Source organism: Sinocyclocheilus rhinocerous, unplaced genomic scaffold (assembly GCF_001515625.1).
Source record: "Sinocyclocheilus rhinocerous isolate Xijiao unplaced genomic scaffold, SAMN03320098_v1.1 scaffold360, whole genome shotgun sequence".
NCBI classification, from domain to species: Eukaryota; Metazoa; Chordata; class Actinopteri; order Cypriniformes; family Cyprinidae; genus Sinocyclocheilus; species Sinocyclocheilus rhinocerous.
In genome coordinates, this window is record NW_015653490.1 from 398,323 (window position 1) to 417,449 (window position 19,127).

A 19,127-nucleotide genomic window follows, 5' to 3' on the forward strand; every position below is an offset into this window, starting at 1 on the left:
ATTCAATATGATTTTAAATATTTTGTCTCCATGCAGACGTGACTAGCTATACAATACAGACCGCTCTCACTATTGTTTATTGCTTTTAAAAAGCTAACAGCATCATTTCCTTTCCATTATTCACACTCTATGCGCAGGCCATGTACCGTCTATACATTAAAAAGGTATTGTAGTTAGACCAATGAAAAAGGGAAGTAGGAGTCAAGCACTTTTTCCCACAGCGAGTCCCGCATGGGATCCAGACAGGTTCGTTATCAGCCGGTCCACACGCTGAGGTTCCGTTTCAGAAACTCTCAACAAGAGCGCCTGGCACTAATGACAGGACAAAAACCTGCCGATTTCAACTGAATAAACGCTAATGAACCAGAGGAAACAAGGTTAAAGTTTAAAGCGAAGCGAAGCACGTAGCCTATAGGAAATACATTTTCAAGAACATGCGCTGAATGTAAAATGTTGAACATAAAAACAAGAAATGGATGTTGCACGCGCTTTAAAATGATTTTTTGGTTAGAAAATTCCCTGAAATGACTGAAATCAACTACGCATTTACGTAATTGTTGCGCTTATTCATTTAATTCTTCAGTCTTTCATTTGTGTCAACTTAAGTATCCCAAAAAGAAAACAAAAATACAATAGCTATAAAGACTGCTTTGTAAAATTTTTGTAAAACTACACCCACTGGGAAACTATTAAACATTAAAAAAATTCGCAGTCTATGTCATGTACGTGCTATTCTAAATGATTAAAGTAGGACCGAGGAAACATTTTAAAGCTCTACAAAGATATTTGTATTCTTTCGTTCTTCAGAAGCCATCTGTGCACTAGTGCTTAACATTGATCTCCAAGAACAATAAAGTCAATCCAAGAACTACAAGGAAACTTTTTTTGATAAGAAGGTTCTTCGCTGAACCCATAAGGTGCTGCAAATGAACTAAACGAAAACAGCGCATTTAAAAAAGCACTTATTATTATAATTAATATTTGCATAAATGCATTTATTTAATTTTTAAATAATGAATTTGCCTAGTTTTGTTAATTTTTAACAGTGAACTTGTTTTATAAGTGCATTTAGCCTAGTCTGTAGCCTATCATTTTTAGGAATCTTTCTAAAATCCAGCATCCTAATTAATTTTACAAATAATTTTCCCCACATAACTGTATGCTTTTGAGCACGCAGATGCACATATGCTTAAAACACGTTTGGCCTTTAATCAATTTTAAGATTTTCCATCCTGTGATGTGAGTGGTGACTTGTTAACCATAAAGCACTAATCATCACGCACTGCGGACAGTACATCACTTCACCCCTGCATCCTCCCCCTTGGGTCTGTTTTAGCTATAACACTCTGATTAGCGCTGGTTCCTGCCTCACGGTGGTCATGACCCCGAAGTCATTTATATTAGAACTTCCATTTCACAGTCATCAGGCTCAGGAAATAACGCCCTCTCTGATTCAACCAGGGCCAAACATTAAAGACGGATGTCAAGTAAGAGCAGAGAGGTCTCTACTATCAAAACAACTTGTCCTGCTATGGCAGGCCGATTTAGCATTTATTTCTTAAAACTAATGTCTGTTTTTATATTAGTACTTATTTTTATTATTAATAAACAATTACAGTTGTACATTATTGTATCTCTGTAACTGTACGCATTTTGTCTATCGTCCACATAACTTATTTTGTCTGTAGTGAATTATTATATGCATTTTTATTGTATATTTTCTTCTTACTTTTGTTTTATTAATATCATCTGTGCCGCCTTGATTTTTATTTTATTTATTTGTGAGCACTGGAAGTTTCTGTCACCAAAAGAATTTCCTTGTGTTATAAATATTCTTGCCAATAAAGCTCATTCTGATTCTTTTCAATTGCACTACTTCATTAAATAGTATTACCAGGTCGTTAGATTATAGCATTCCTAATCACTAGTTACAAGTAACTATTTATTTTTTTCTGTAACAATGTGTAATTTTTTGCAATCAAATTTTATAGGATAGGAGTTATCAACCATACTTTTCAGACAAGTCGATCAGACTATAGTGATTAATTGTATAGATAATCTATTAGTCGCATAGTTTGATTCATTTCTAGTAATAAAAACGAATATGCTAATAGTAACAAAAATATATAATAGTTCGTTTTAAATTATCTATGTAAATGTTAAACAGGCTTGCCACAGTCTTGGAAAAACAAATTGTAGCACATCTGGCGCGTAATTTACGTTCGTTTAGCGCGTAATTTTGCTTTTCTGCAGTGCGCATTATTACCAATTGGGCATGAATACCAAAATATATATAAAAAACGCGAACAAGTTAATATGTTCATCCAAAGTTAATGGATGTCTTCTCATCATGAAATGCAAATGATGCGCTGGGACTGAGCCACACTCACACGAATGAAAACTGATATTCTATGATACAAATAAAGTGCAATTTACCTTTAGTCAGAACACGCCCTGACAATCCAAATATCATCACAAATAATATATCGAACATTCTCTTGGTCTTGCTTGAGGTCCTTTGCTTGGAGATGAACACCTATAAAGGAAAGACTGCAGATCCAATACTCCAGAGAATCAATTCACCTTACAACACCAAACTCCTCAAACCTTGCTTTCACATGAACTACAATCAACCTCGGTATCGTCCGGAGTATATGAACTCTTGAAGCAGGAGGACCACGCATGAATTCCAGTTAAACTCTTGCCCATTATGACCGCGGGCTGGGATTTATTCATTTCCCACTGCCACCGGAGCTTCCGTGACGCTCATCGACACACCCATCCCGCGCGACTGACGTGACCTACAAGGGCCCGATGTACTGCACCGCTCCTGTGTCTCTCCTCCACTTCTTCAATCATATCATGAATAAACAAGCTTATTGCTGTAAATCCAACACTGTCTGAAGTCATCCCACCCTTGCAATCCTTAAAAGAGGAGTAAATCCATGAGGGGAAACAACTGAGGTTTCTTTCAGAAAGACTAGGAGTGAGGAAAAAGAGATACTAGTGAAGATCAAGGGAAATTTTGGTTGTGCAGCTTGAACATTAACAATGCAAAATATTTGAAGTTAATCAAAATGAATAGAAAAGTCAGTAATTAACAGAAAAGAACAGAGGAAATTTGAATTATATCATTTATCTCAGTTATATTTCTTTGAAGTATAAACTTTGTCTCAGATGTTTCTCCTAAAATTCCGCAGGAGAAATAAAAATGGACACAAATGAGAAAACTGATGTCATACACAAAGAGTCAATTCATGTGGATAGTATAGCTCAGAATCTGATGAGAAATGTTTAAGAACATTGAAATCTCTCATTTTAAATCAATGTGAAAATTTGAGCACAGTTGTCAAGATGAAACATTGGCAAGATCTCTTGAAAATCTCAGGGGAAGGAGAGAATAATTCAGTATTTTTCTCAGAAGAAAAGGCTCTTGAAAAAGAGAAAAAATTCAATTTGAGCAATTAATCTTATGGCTGTCTAGGAGAAACAATTGAGACTCATTTGTGAGTTTTCGTACCATATTACATATATATAACAATGATTATATTCACATTAACTCAGAAAGAAACAAGTAAGAAACATTCAGGCATTGCACTTAATTGAAACATGCATGCAAATACATTAAAAAAAAATCACAGAGTGGAAGTAATGTAGCACCTCTTTTTAATATAGCTCTATTTTTCATATACCTAATATAAAGTATCAACATTTGCTCAGTTTTGACATTTACATCTGGTTTTCGGGTATACAGATCATAATGTGTGGGTAACTAAAGAAGTACTGAGTAAGATGTAATGTCAAATCACGACCAGTAGAGAGAGTCTTAGGGGCTGCCACTGCTTTCTCCCAATGAAGGAGAAGCCAATAATCATTTGTGATAACAAAAACCCAATAAAAACGTACAAAACAGTAACAATAATGACTAAAAATCATGTTGGTCATAATTTCAGACATGCAATCAATTTCACAGTTGGACATATTTGAAACGGACCATGAAGTGGAGGGTTTATATCATTCTTAAACGATGAAAATATAAAAATGATTCCATTAACATGAATAAATGAATGAAAACTAATATTTAGCCACTGTAAGCAAATAACACAAATCTTACCAAGAGAACTCTTTCCACTGCAAATAATCTCCTCAATCTCTACACTAGTAGTCCACTGTCGAGGCTTTATAGAGTACAGTTGGTTTGTAGGTGGTTCTTATGACTTTGGGGCATAAAGAATACAGAGGGGAGTGAAGCTGCTGGCAGACTGTGGGTAGAAGTTTCAAACGCTGAGCAAGAAGAATTGATGGGAAATTGCTTCCGATGCAGAGGTGTTGAGGTTTGCTATGTGTCTGGGCACCATGAGAGCTGGGCCGGTGCACCTCGATCACATGCAACTGAGTGTGGGCCGATAACCCATTCTCTGGTGTAAATATATGCGTGCGTGCGTAAGTCACACCTGGCCTTTCGTCTGCTGGTGAATCCAGTCTGTGAACTTTATGACACGTGTGTAAACTCCAGGCCGGTTCTGTCTGGCGCAGCCCTCACCCCAGCTCACAATGCCTGCTAGAAACCACCTCCGGCCCCGTTCCAGACACACTAAAGGTCCCCCAGAGTCTCCCTGTGCGAACATAGATGTGAATATATGAACGGTGAACACTGACAAGCAGTGAACACAAAAGCACACACTAACCTGACAAGCATCCACTCCTCCCGGAATGTTTCCGGCGCAAAGCATTCTGGGAGTGACAGCATCGTCATACATTTTATTACAAGTGTTGTGACTGATGATGCTAACGGTGGCCTCTTGCAGCAATGTGGCCAGTTCACCTGAAATCAGGAGGTTTTCATTTAAAACAATGCATTTAATAGCATGAAATGGTGTTTGCAACAGATTTTGCTTGTTTAATCTGACATATTTCTAAAACACTTCTGCTGATATAAAAATACTTAAAATATAAAAATAAATTCATTTCTTATTAGTCAGGTATGCATTTTATAATCATTTTGAAATAATTTTGCTCCCTAGCAAATATAAGTATATTTCTTGTAGTTTCCATTCACCACTTTAGAAGTCTACCCAACTATGATGGGTAGCATATCTAACGTGTGACTTTGCCATTTTGATGGGGATTCTGGGGATTTTTCAGTGGGTGTGGTCAAAGATGATTTCTTTAGAATGCGTTTTTCTCATCTTTAGCCATCGTATGAATCATGTGTTTCAAGACAGTGTTGCTAATGTTGCTTTGCTTCAGCTCAACAAGAAGTAATTGTTTGTTCTGAATGAGTTTCTACAATGTGCCGTACCTTCTTCCGACAGAACCCCCCATCCAGTGACAAAGCAGCTGGTTCCGAAGGTGAAGGCGTGAGAGGGGGCAGGAACACAGACGGGCTGTACCAACTCATTGAAAAAGACAGGGGCGCTTAGTTCTAGAAGGGCGATGTCATAGTCGGAGGTGAATTGGTCATATTGCGAATGCAAGACAATGCGGCGGATTTGTCTGGTGGCTGCTGCATTGCTGACCGAGTTCATTACTCGCATGCCCATGTAGGCCCTCCATGATCGTGCATCAGAATACCTGCCAAAAAATGAGAAAACACTTTATACCTGGAGCGTCACATATTTAGGAGTCCTAGTGACAACAGGCTTAAATAGCCTACAACTTTAAGGAATAAAATAAAATACTATTTTCTATCTGAATATATTTTAAAATGTAATTTATTCCTGTGATGCCAAAGCTGAATTTTCAGCAGTCATTACTCCAGTCTTCAGTGTCACATGATCCTTTTCTTTTCAGGATTCTTTGATGAATAAAAAAAGTTTAAAAGAGCAGCATTTATCTGAAATAGAAATCTTTACTATTACGTATCACAATGTAACGTGTCCTTGCTGAATAAATGTACTAATATCTAATTCTGACCCCAAACTTTTGAACAAAAGTTCATGTGCCTGAATAAAACCTCACTTAATTGCATCGGAGTCCTGAAAGCAGTGAGCTGCAGAGACGAGCCAGCGGCTGGCCACCAGAGATGCCCCGCACACATGACCATAACGCTCCATTTGAAGGCTGACCTGCCACGGCCATGAGCCTGCCTGGGCATCTGTTCCACCCACAATCTTTGCCCTCTTCCTGGGCCTTGTGCCACAACCTACATGCACAGCATGACATTTGTAGGATTTGTTATGCAAGCAAAGAATCTTGCTTGCATGAAAAATCTAACCACCTATAATAATAAACTGAAGTCATTTGTAATTCTATGAGAATGCTCACTACAGCGCAACTCATCTGAACCATCTTTGCAGTCTTTAATGCCGTCACACTCCGGGTTGATCTTACTCAAACACTTTCCACTGGCACATTTGAAGGAGGAAGGAGAGCATCCTTTTGAAACTGCAATGATCAGAGAGACAGAATATTCTGCATCACTGATCAAATTAAAGAACTAGAGGACATATGATCATTAATGACATATGATCTTTCTGATTGTGTCATTGTACATTTGTGTTTGTTATGAATGTGTTCATACTGAAATTCATGTGGCTTGATTGTCCAAATATGTTTTTGGGCCAGTAAGCATGGAAAGATGACGAAACAGAGCGGAACTGTTAGGTAAAGTGGGTTTTACTCACATGCTCTTGTGCAGTTGAGTTCATCGCTGCGGTCTTTGCAGTCCACAATCCCATCACACACTGAGGCTTTGGGGAGGCAGATTTTGTTTGAGCACATATGGTAGCATTTACCTCCTAAAAAAAGGTCAAATTGAACACACACACACAAAAAAAAGAGCTTGACAAACATAAAAGTTGTTGGTCACATGTACCATTGCTTGGCGAAATTTCGCAGGCAAATTAGTCATTTCAATAGGAATTCGCAAATGGGAGTTTCGAGTTAAAAGTTCCCCACGCAGATTTCGCTCATGTTCAAGTTAGTCAAGCAACTTCGCCTCATTGAGCAGCAGAAAGCTACTTAATTTGAAAGTGACTCTTTGACTGCTTTATACATCTCTACGCTATTGACAATGAACCTGTTCTTGCACGCAAATTTTCGCTAATGTGACCACACATATATTCAATACATACACACACACACACACACACACACACACACAAACACACCAAAACATAGGCAGGTCTTACCACAAACTCTCTCCACACGTCTGCAGCAATGAAAATAGACACCTCTGAGTATCAGTGAATCCAGGAAGAGAGGAATTATGCATGCTGAAGTATTGAATCTTCTTAAGGATTAAAAAAAAAAGACATTCTTACCACAGTTATTCTCTTCACTGCTGTCACCACATGCGGTGTTACACTGGCTGTGTGGTCTGCACTGACCCATACAATAAACTTCTCCTGGTTTACACGTGTCTAATAACAGTAGAACAGGGTTAAATAAGACAACAATGCTTGGCTGAAAAGAATGTATGGGAAATTTAACTCATGCATTTACTGCATTTGGCCTCATCTCGTCCATCAGAACAGTCTTTTTCTCCATCACACACTTTCCTCAGAGGAATACACTTGCCATCTCCACAGCGGAACTGCCTCGGACATGCTAATATGGGAGAATAAGCATGAGCTTTGCTTACTGGAGTGTACATTTGTGCTCTGATTCAATTAGCTTATAATTCTTCATAAAAAATTGATAAAAAAAAAAAAAGTGCATAAATTGACCTAATTAAATGAGATTATTTATTTGTCTTCCTACCACGTGGTAGAAACAGATGTTACTTCTAATGTGTCACAATTATAAGGAATTATAAGGATTTTATGTATGTATGTATATATTTATTTACTTATTTATTTTTGTGACAGGGAAAAACATGCTGTAACAGGGTTGCACACAAAATGTGGGACATAGCTAAATATTATGGTTTTGTAATTAAAATAGATAATAATTAAAAATAATTCACTGCAATTAATTAACTTAATATATTATCAAAATTATGACATTGTTGAATGATTTTATTCTTTTTTTTTTATTTTTTTTTATTTAGACCTCTGGCCAAAACCCACAATTTTAAAGGTGATACACACATTTCATGTACTTAAAACTAGATACCCTTTGTGACAGTTTAATTTTATGTTACATAATAGTTTGTCTAACAAATCTAATAGCTTTCACAACTAAATTGTTTACTTTTGACCCTGAAACATTACATTGCAGTAACAGACAAATATCCCACATTCAAGACACAAAACAAAAATTAAAACCCAAATAAAGGTACTTTACAAAATTAAGAAAAAAAACTTTAATATGCTTTTTCTAGAAACCACATAAGGACTCACCACTTTCAGGAGAGAAGGCCCTGTAGATCAGGTAAAAACCTTTATGGGTCAAAGACTCATCCGAGTGAAAGTGCAGCAGGACAGGTGAAGAGTAGATCCTCTTTCTGCTGCTGTCCCCAATCGGGTTACAGAGTCTGTGGAAGCACAAGAAAAACATACACATGCACACAAATATGCTAGCAGTTCAGCAAAAACACCTGATATGATTCTCATGAATACGTGAATGACATGACACTCACTTGACGCCGCCTATTTCCAGCCAATCTTTTTCGCAGGTGCTTGAGGCGGGTGAATCCTGAATGTCTAGCATCACAATGGTCACGGAGAGAAGGTATCCCGGCAACGGAGCCTAAAAGAGAAACCAGACTCTGAACGGATGCACTCTTACACAAAAGCCACCCTGCGCTCCTCGTCTCAAAGAGGGAGCATCCCAGCCCTGAATGGGATTCACAGTGCATGCATGCTAACACTGGGGAAGAGGCTCATGGGATACATGGGAAAGCCTTTAGCCTTAGCTCACCCTGATTTTCCAGTTACAGTCCACATTTGGAGGGTAGTAGGCGGGGTAGTAAGGTGACGTCACCGTGCCGTTCCACGCAGTGAGGAAACCACCACACTCTACAGAAAAAAAACCCCAAAGAATTTCTGATACCTGAGCAGAATAATGACAGCGTCTCATGCTGACTGCTAATTCACACACCGGTTTTGGGTATAGCCTGGAAATAAGCTTTGAAGATGGCTCCATGCCTCTGACGACTGAAAGAAAATGTGACAAGCATGACGTTTCCAGAAGATGTCAGTTTCATTACAGGGGACGTTCCTGATATTGGCAGACCACACCATCTGAGAAGAAGAGAGATGTTGTTTGAGGTTTAGGGAACTATACTATGACACTGACAGTATGAAAAAAAACTGCATTTATGGATAGAGTGGAGAGGATCACATCCTTTTGGAGAAAGAAAAGCACCTTAAGTTTATATTATTTGTAATCTCATTTGTGATGGTATACGATTTAAAGCATGCCATATCGTGCTCACATGTCTGGCCATTGACATCAAACCTGGTGTGCAACGTCTTGATGTGACATATTTGAATTTAATAAAATTTGAGAGCTACACCAGAGGTGTTCAGAAAAATTATGTCCATTCGTTACCATTGATAATCATAAGAACTGTTTCTTGAGCATCGAATCAACATATTAGAATGATTTCTGAAGGATCATGTGACAAAATGTTATAATATTTCACAGAATTAATGTTTTTACTGTATTCTTGATCAAATAAATGCAGCCTTAGCGAGACTTCTTTCAAAAGCATTTTCAAAATATCACTGACCTCAAACTTTTGAACATTAGTGTAGTAATGAAGCCATAAGGAACACTTTTATGGTGCTTGTTTTTTTGCCATTTTTAGAGCTTGACAGCTTCTGCTTCCATCATTAAAAAGGATGGAGATTCTACAAAATATCTTTCTTTGTGATCCAAGATAGACAGTTTTTATTTTTTTGGTGAACTAACCCTCTGAGTATTGTAATTAAATGAATAACACCAAATTTAGGCCAGGAAACGTATACAACATGTTCAGTGTTCAATACACTGAAAGATGCAAATGGACAAAAACGGATTTTCTCTAAGTGCTGTCCCACTTACCTGGCGATGATCTTGTTCTGAAGCGGCAGTAAGAAATCATAAGCAGACAGCTTGTTGGCAGAGCAGCTTCCTGGTGTCGCCCCTTGAAGTGTGAGAATGACAAGCCGCACGACGTGACCGGATGGCACCCGAAGCCTCCACTGGTAATACGGCTTCTTCGGACTGACAAGACCGAGTGTGCGATTGTTTCCATACTTAGCGTACAGGTCAAAAGACATGGCTGTTAGACAGACGAGAGTAAGATATGATCAAAATGAGTGAATAAATCAAGAATACAACCAAAATAATGATTGTAGGGGAGTTTTCATGACGGAATGATAGTATGATAGTACACTGTAAAAACCCGCCTGGTTGAAGGACTTGCATGCAGAGTTTACTCAGAGGATTAATGGGACATGGTTGCATTTGAATTGCCTTACCTACGCGTGGCTTACTTGTGTTTCTCTTCACTCATTGTATGATGTATCATGGAGGATACAGAAGAGCTTAGTTTAACCAACATTTGGCAACTCAAAGGAGTCAGTGTTCATAAATCATGTGAGTAAACTCAACAGGCTTTACAGTGTATTATGGTTGTACCCTGCAGCCCCAACTGCCACTTGCCACTCTGTAAAGAGTTTGGGTTCTTTATTTTTTCCGCTTTGTCATCAGAATCTTCATCATCTTCATCCTCGGCATCACCACCGTCATCTGGATTCAAACCTACAGACACAAGAACATACGTCAAGATGTTTTCCTTACTTTGGAAAGGACAAAAACAGAGGGATGAAATGCTCTTAACCCAGCAGACGCAGTGTGTCCCCGTCCCTCTCCATGTAGTAGCGTTCCTCATTCCTGCTAAAAAGGACCTTGTTGGTTCCAGGTAGACGCCGTTGCAACCGTGACGGGTTCACTCTCCGGAGTTCCTCAGCAATAGCGGGAGGAGCAGAGAATTTACTCCAGTAGTACACACAAAGTCCTTCCACTCCTTCACTGTCATCAGGACACATGACTTTTAACAAGATGGAAACACCTAAAACTGATTTAGTTTGAGTTCATGGGCTTTAAATTTCAGTCATGTGCTACAGAAGAAAAATGCATATGTTAACAGGTGCCAAATGTATGACAGAATCAGACCAAAATAATGATGCTGGGTAAATGAATACTAAGTTTGCACAGTTGCAATGAGGCATCACACCTACACTGCTGTTAAAAGTTTGGTGTCCGTAAGATTTTTAAACGTTTTTGAAAGAAGTCTCTTTGCTCACCAAAGAGGCATTTATTTGCATTTAGATGCAAAAATTCAGTAAAAACTGTAATATTCTGAAATACAATATCTGTTTATATATTTAAATATATTTTATGTATATATGTATTCTTGTGATGGCAAAGCTGAATTTTCAGCAGTCATTACTTCAGTCTTCAGTGTCACATTTGAAACAGAAATCTTTTGTAACATTATAAATGTATTTACTGCGACTTTTGATAAATTCAATGCATCCTTGCTAAATAAATGAATTCATTTATTTAAAAAAAAAAAATCTTACTGATCCCAAATTTTGTACATGAAAGCTTATTAGGTGCACATTTAAACAGGATCAGGTGGAACAATGCCTGATCAGGTCATCCTAAAAAAGGCCTTCATTCAAAGCTATAAGAAAAAAACAAACAGTATTCTGCACATTTCATATAGCATTGAATGGCACCAGATGAGAGAATAAAGGCTATTGGTATGCTGTGCCAGCACTAACAGACTATAGAGAAACCGCAGATGACCTCGAGTGACCACATTAGAGCAGGACTGGCATAAAAGAGAAGTAAATCACATTAGATTTGCTACTTGTACCACTGCTGAAACTGCCAGCAGACATAACATCTGCATCAGAGAACAACAGCTGTGACTATAAGACAAACTGCTGAAGATACTGCAAGAAAATTTCAGTGTTGTTGGTAACTAAAACTAAAATGATAAATAATTGTTTCTGTTAATTGAAATAAATCTGAAATAAAACAAATATATTTTTTATTTGTATAAAATAAAAAAATGGTATGTATATACAAATATATATATATATATACACAGTGGGTACGGAAAGTATTCAGACCCTTTTTTTATTTGTTATTGATCCCTTTTGATGATTGATTAGTGGTGTGGTAAGTGACATTTTTTGAAATACCATGCATAAAATGTTCTTACTATCTGACAGATATCACTGCAATAGATGTCTAAGAAACCACAAATGTTTCTAACAGCCCTAAGCTCTGCAAAACAGAAAACAAATAAATAAATCATGGGGCCACACTTTTTAAGCCACTCAGAAACCGTTACGCATGTTTGCACAGAAATGGAAAGGATAAAAAGGCTAATTTTAATGTAGTTTATAAATATACTGTGATATTTGTGTTCATGTACGGACTCACCTAAATGCAATAATTCCTGAGTGCTGGTAATACGAGCTCCATGGTGAAGAATCATACAACTCTGAGAACTTAGATCCACGGCACATCAACCGAAAGGAAGTAAAGAGGTGATAAAGAATAAGAAAAAAAAGCAATTATCATGACAAACATCAGCCGCTATTCTATTTCCATTCTCAATCTATTTCTGAAAACCGTAAACAAACCACTGATAACATCTACCAAGGTCATGAAGTTTCCGCCTGGTATAAACAGTGTTTTGAGACGTCTCAGTGACATCAGAGCTACGGAAGGCGTGACATCATTGAAGAAGGTGAGACATCAGTGGCCCAGGCAAGACCTGCAGCCTTGGCACAAAAGCGCTGTTCTTGTGCGATTGGCTTTGAGCAACAAGAGCTTTGAGCAACAACAGTGCCATTGTCTGGGGCTCAATGTCATCCCAAAGTGCTGGATGGAAGGGGCGGGCAGTGGGTTTAGACTGAGTTTTATGAGCAAGGGTGCACACTTGTAGGCCGTCACTTCTCACAATCGCATTCGCTCGCTATTAAACCAGATTTCAGCCATGACACAGGTTACGTTTAGGCTAATTAGAGCATCGCGCCAGACGAAAAGCCACACTTGGCCAGTTTCCTCATCGGCCTCTATTAATCTCGCAACTAATGCAGACACAAATGCCAACCATTCCCATGATACTGGCTTTTTTGGCCCAGACTTTCCTGCGCTCTTTTTCGGTGCCCTAAATCCTTACTTTCACTCTCTCTCCTGGCCTACTCTGTCCCCTGGTCTACCTTTCTTTTCTCCGCTGCCTGCAGCCTCTCAGCAAAGAGGTACAGAGCATCTGATTGTGTGTGAGGAAGCCCACAGACAATGTTTTTATTGAAGGACTGCTCTTCCTCTCACTCAGCCTGCCTGGGCCCTGTCCCTCTCACAAACACCGTTCTTGTCCTCGGCCCTGAAAAGCCGCAGTCCTCTGGGAGCCGGTCTCACCGCACCACCTCACACCGAGCCGGGCTCCGGTTACAGCTGGCTTTACATTTAAGAGGGCCACGGAGCGGCCAAAGACTCAGCAGAGCCTGCTTTACATTTAAAAGGGTGACAATGAGGGACGAGCGCACCACTGGACCTGCAGCTCTGGTGGACTTTGCGTTTGAAAGTGCCAGGGCCGAGCATCGTTCCTTGAGTGGTCTCTGGAGAGCGGCAGCATTCCGGAGAGATCACGGAGAAACCGGCTTTGTTGCCGAGGGCGGCACAGAGAGACTGTTATGTATGTTTATGCTTACGTAATGGCTTAGCGCCTGAGACTGGAGGCGGAACTGTGTAGACGACGGGTCTGCCAGGTCTGGAGAGAAGCTGAGGTTGGAGAACTCGATGCTTCCTCCAAGGTAAAACACTGAGAGCGATGGAGAGTCTGCGGGAACAGGAACACACATATGAAGAGATGATACATTCAGAGACAACACAGAACATTTTAAAATGCTTTAAAAAGTTTAAATGTTGATTAACACAATGAACAATAGCCCCAAAAGTTATCTGTACACTTAAAATGTAAGAATATTGTTAAATTATATAACAAAATATCAAATCATGTGCCATTTATTTTAAAGAAAGAAGCACACAGATACTTTTCAAGCAAAATATTTCACAAAAAAAAGTTTGAGATGGTAAAATAATACATACACTACAAATATTTGGGGGTCAGTAAGTTTTTTTTTTTTTAGAATTAATATTAATAATTTTGTTCAGCAAGGGTGCATTAAATGCATTAAATTGATCAAAAGTGACAATAAAGAGATTTATAATGTTACAAAATATTTCTACTTCAAATAAATGATGTTCTTTTAAACTTTCTGTTCATCAAAGATGGGAAAAAATGAATCACAGTGTGACGAGAGGGGCGGGGCCGAGAGCCGTGGGAACGGAGCGATTCCTCCCTGGTTTCGGCACCAATGTAACAAAGTTCGTAGTCACGGGAAGAAGGAGGCGGGAACCGGCGAACATTTAAGATTTTAATAATAAAATAAACAAACACAAAATAGCGAGACAGTCCCTCGCGGACGACTGTCGCGCACAAACAAAACCAAAACACAAAATAAACTCCAGGCCTGGTCCTCTCTCGTCTTTCACTGTCGTCCCTCCTCCTTTTTATCCTTCCGGAGCTCCTCCGTGAGACTCGAGACCGGTGAGTGGTGCAGGTGTCGCGCATTAGCAATTACTCCACCGGCCTCGCTCCGTTCCCACGGCTCTCGGCCCCGCCCCTCTCGTCACACACAGTTTTTAATATTAAGCAGCACAACTGATTTAAACACTGATAACAGTAAAAAGAAATAACCAAAATCAGCATTTTAGAATGATTTCTGAAGGATCATGTGACACAAAAGACTGGAGAATGGCTGCTGAAAATTCAGCATTGCCATCAGAGGAATAAATTACATTTAAAAAATATATATTACAGTAGAAAACAGTTAATTTAATTTGTACTAATATTTCACAATAGTACTGTTTTTACTGTATTTTTAATCAAATAAATGCAGATTTGGTTAGCATAAGAGATTTCTTTCAAAAACATTAACAAATCTTACCGACCCCAAACTTTTAAACATTATTTAAGTTATTTAACAATTATTGGAACACTAAATCCACTAAAAATAATTTTGGGATCCTTTAATTAACAGTAAATTCAAAATTAAATAAGTTAGTTCTGACAAAAGGTCTTGCAGTTTTTTTATATTTAACACAATGACATTCATACATTTTTAAAGTGTGACTTTAGTATCCAAAGACATGTCCAACTATCTTTTGGGGATCACATATATCATATGAATTAAAAAACATATCTAGCAGCTCAGTGTATTTGTGTAGCCTATCAAACAAAACAGGAACATTTTCAAGCTCCCCTTGAAGACTCTCCTTTGACGGCCAAGGATGAGAAGCTTGACTAGCTATACTGGAACATACCAGATCATAATCTCAGCATTCCTCTACAGCAGAGGGTCTTAACTTACATGCAAGGAAATGGAGAGTCAGTGCAATGACAGCCGAGAGAGGGAGGAAGGGGGAGGCTCTCAGCGCCCACTTACTCCATGCCCCGCAATCCGCTCTCTTGCCCACCGGGCTCTTGATATCAGACTCGCTGCTAGATGAACTTGACGTCTGGGTGGGTTTCGTCACAAAGTCCTCCTAAACACAAGTTGAGAAACTTTGCCTTAACGTCACTTGTTGAGACAGCATACTACTTTTTGTCATGATCACTATCACAACCTTTCTGTCACCCTACAACAAGCTATGTGTCGTATTTAATTGGCTTCCTGCCGTATCATTCTAAACATCTTTTCATTAGGAGGAAGGGGTCGCGGAACTAGGATATCCTAGTGGGATTCACCTGTGGAGTCGCACAAAGCGTAATTTGAGGGTCTGCTTTCCCACGGCCCCTCTCAGCGGTGTTAGCACTCCATCTTTGACAAGCACATTCATGAGACTATCAAGACCAACGTTTAGACACAGGCAACCCGGTGGTCAAACTAAAAGGTTTAAATTCATTATCACTGCTGAAATGAGCTTAAAATACCTTTTGTAAGTTTGTATAAGAGAGAGCGGGGAGTGTTGTAACACGGGGTGAGTTGTAACACGTCGGTTTAACCAATTAGGAACTGGAAACTCTTGAAAATAAAGATTCCAAAAGGGGTTTTCACTGTGATTCCGTTGAAGAACCAATTTTGGTTCCCCATAGAACTTTTCAGTGAACAGTTCTTTTTTCTTAGCGTGAACCATTTTTTTCTTAGTGTGAAGAACATTGCAAAAAATCTAAAGAAGCTTCTTCCACTATAAAGAAGCTTTTGAAGAATGGAAAGGGTCCATAGATGTTAAATGTTCTTCATGGAACCATAGATGCATGACTACCATGCAGAAGTTACAAGACCTTTGAAATTACAAGGTAATTCTGAAAAAGTATAATTTAATGTATAATCTGAATCAGTAGATTCTTTTGTATAATTTGATATGTAACATACATGAAAGCTTTTCATCTATGTGTTTAAAAAAAATTTAACTAATACATACAATCATGGCTGACCAGACGGGTTGTAACACTTTCCATTGTACTTCTATTGGACCCACAAAGATTAGACCTACATTTGCACCAACTTTGAGTGACTAACTTACAATTAGATATGATTTGTGTATTTCTAATTTTTATTTCCATTTGCTTTAAGATAAAATGTGTCCTTAAAATGTGTAAAATGAGGTGGTGAAGAAAATTCCATTATTTTCATTTTATTTTCTCATTTTAATTTTATTTTAATCATACTAAATAATATTAATCCTGTCTTTACCATCTACAAATTAAAATACATTAATTAATACTATTCCCGTATTTATCTGCTACAAATTAATAGCTATACTTAATATGGGAATAATATATCAAAGTTTGAGACATTGCACTAAAAACAGACATACATACATAGGCTACGTTTGAACAATGTTTTCCTCACATAATAGAATTATATTTTTTTATCAGTACGAATAAATACATTTTAATCAATTATAATTAAAACGAGCCCAAAAGTACTCAAAAGCATTATGACAGTATTGAATTCGCTCCAGTCGCTGCGACTGAGCGCGCGGTGCTGATGGAGGGTCTCCTACCTGTGCAGGTGCACCGGCGGGGGCGCAGGCTCCTAAACCAGAGACGCTGTAAACTTCGCAGCTTCTGATTTTGGGAAAAGTCCTCATGGCCCGCTCTCTTATGGCTCCGATGCAGCGATACAGAACAATACCTCGGGCAGACAAATCAGCCCGCAGACGTAGTGCGATCCCGGAGAAACCCGACCTGAGCGGGTCTGGCGCTGCTAGCATTCACTCTCCGTGTCCCTCCGTGAACAGGTGCTGCACGGCACCCAGCATGCACCGCGGCACAAAGGGAGCACTATGAGCAGGTAACTTACAATCCACACAGCCATCGGTGCGACAGAAATTGTGAGTAAACTTCTCCCTTGGTGTGCGTGTGCCATGGACCACAATGGGCAGTCTGATGTTACATGATTAGAGCGTCATTAAATTAATCGCGGAGAAGAATGCATCATTACAGCGGTCCGTCTCCTGGGGATGAAAAACATCAGCGCATAGCTAAAATATTTGTTAAACAGGAGTCGGTGTGGATGAAATATTTCCCTGTTGTTTCCCCGTGTCTCACGTTACGAGCCACCGAGGCGTGCAGCCTGAGAACAAAGTGAACCCAATCCCCGTGTGCTGCACACTGTATATTGATTACTAACGATTCCTGGGCCAAACTGGGACATTTTCCTTCTTGTGATTTACCGTATGTGTTGTCACCCTTGATGTGGATGGGGTGCTTTTATTTTTAAATCTCAATGTAATATTCATATATCTGAGAAATATAGGACTATTTTATAAATTATGCTCGTGCATATAATAATGTTCCTACTTACATGGCTGTTTGACCGATGAATGAACGATTGAATGAATGCCCTTACCAAAATTAACCGTGGTTTTACTACAAATAAAACCAAAAAAACATGGTAACCACAAATTAACCATGGTCTTGCTACACTAATATAGTAAAACTGTGGTTATACAAATGGTAATCAATACGCCAAAAAAAACATGGTTACTACAATTTTACTATAATAAAACCATGAATGAATGAATTAATGAATGTTTTCTAGCAATAAGGCAAACACTGTAACAACAATATTAGAGCACTACTTCATATAGACTATTATTAATAATTATCAATCATTTTTTTAAAGTAATTACCATATTTAGCTACAAAGTAACGTCTAGGCCTACCTCTTTTTTTAAGATCTCTCTCATCCAGCTCTTATTGGTCGTCCGAGTCATTTTTATAAAATTAGAAGCCCAGATACCCCTAGTGGTTGTATTAACAATTTTGAATCGGAAGATGGCGCCAATGAGCTATACCAATTTGCCCTGAAAGACCGCGGCTTACGGGAGACGTAAAATTGCCCTGGTGCCGCCCCCACCCCTTAGTGCTGTCAAACGATTAATCGCGATTAGTCGCATCCAAAATAAGTTTGTTTACATAATGCATGCGTGTGTACTGTTATATTTTTATATATATATATATAAATACACACACATGCATAATGTATATTTAAGAAAAATTTGTTTTTTTATATATAAAATATTTATATTTAATATATATGAATATATATATATTTACACACACATATATATATATATATATATGTATGTAAATATTTTTAAAATATATACATGTATGGTTGTGTATTTATATATAAATAATAAATATACACAGTACACACGCATATATTATATAAACAAAAACGTTTATTTTGGATGCGATTAAACGTGATTAATCGTTTGACAGCACTAGAAACTATTAATATTATTTAATAATTAGTTCATTCATTTTATATGATAACATTTTAGTATTAACCATGTTGGGGAAAAAAAAGCTAAAACCAGCCTAAGATGGTTGGCTGGTGTTAGTTGGTTTAAGTTGGAAGTAGCTGGTTTTAGCATGGTCTCCCAACCTGGGGTGCGTTTCCCAAAAGCATTGTTAGCTATGGAGGTAAGTTCCATTGAATTCTATTGGTAACGACAGAACTTGCGACCATAGTTGCTTTTGGGAAACGGACCCCTGGCTAAGATGGTCAAGCTGGCCTCACCAGATAAAAAAAGTGGTCAAAACTCCTCTAAACCCAGCTATGACCAAGCTGGAACACCAGCTAAAACCAACCTTGGCTAGTTTCTGCTGTTTGCTGTTTTTTTTCAGTACTATATGCCATTTTTTAATA

General features: G+C 38.4%; 2 protein-coding genes across 6 annotated transcripts in view; both read right to left on the bottom strand.

The window, feature by feature from the left end:
- LOC107716416 (vascular endothelial growth factor receptor 1-like) overlaps positions 1-2,693 on the bottom strand; it is a 35,878-nt gene extending 33,185 nt beyond the window's left edge. For all 5 annotated transcript variants that reach the window (XM_016522861.1, XM_016522862.1, XM_016522863.1 and 2 more), the window contains exon 1: positions 2,437-2,693. In XM_016522861.1, coding sequence (XP_016378347.1) covers positions 2,437-2,494 — 58 coding nt within the window. In that variant the 5' untranslated portion in view covers positions 2,495-2,693. The remainder of the gene's footprint in view (positions 1-2,436) is intronic.
- A 970-nt stretch (positions 2,694-3,663) lies between these two features.
- Positions 3,664-17,250, bottom strand: LOC107716390 (suppressor of tumorigenicity 14 protein-like). The gene is made up of 19 exons (XM_016522798.1): positions 16,972-17,250; positions 15,333-15,507; positions 13,611-13,738; positions 12,334-12,401; positions 10,715-10,905; positions 10,513-10,635; positions 9,934-10,153; positions 8,986-9,128; positions 8,806-8,903; positions 8,525-8,634; positions 8,286-8,419; positions 7,447-7,551; positions 7,266-7,364; positions 6,627-6,740; positions 6,268-6,387; positions 5,962-6,145; positions 5,303-5,574; positions 4,689-4,825; positions 3,664-4,616 (listed from the first exon to the last, which is right to left on the bottom strand). The coding sequence occupies exons 1-19, from the start codon at positions 17,179-17,181 to the stop codon at positions 4,449-4,451; spliced, it is 2,799 nt and encodes a 932-aa protein (XP_016378284.1). The 5' UTR covers positions 17,182-17,250; the 3' UTR covers positions 3,664-4,448.
- Positions 17,251-19,127: the final 1,877 nt, after the last annotated feature.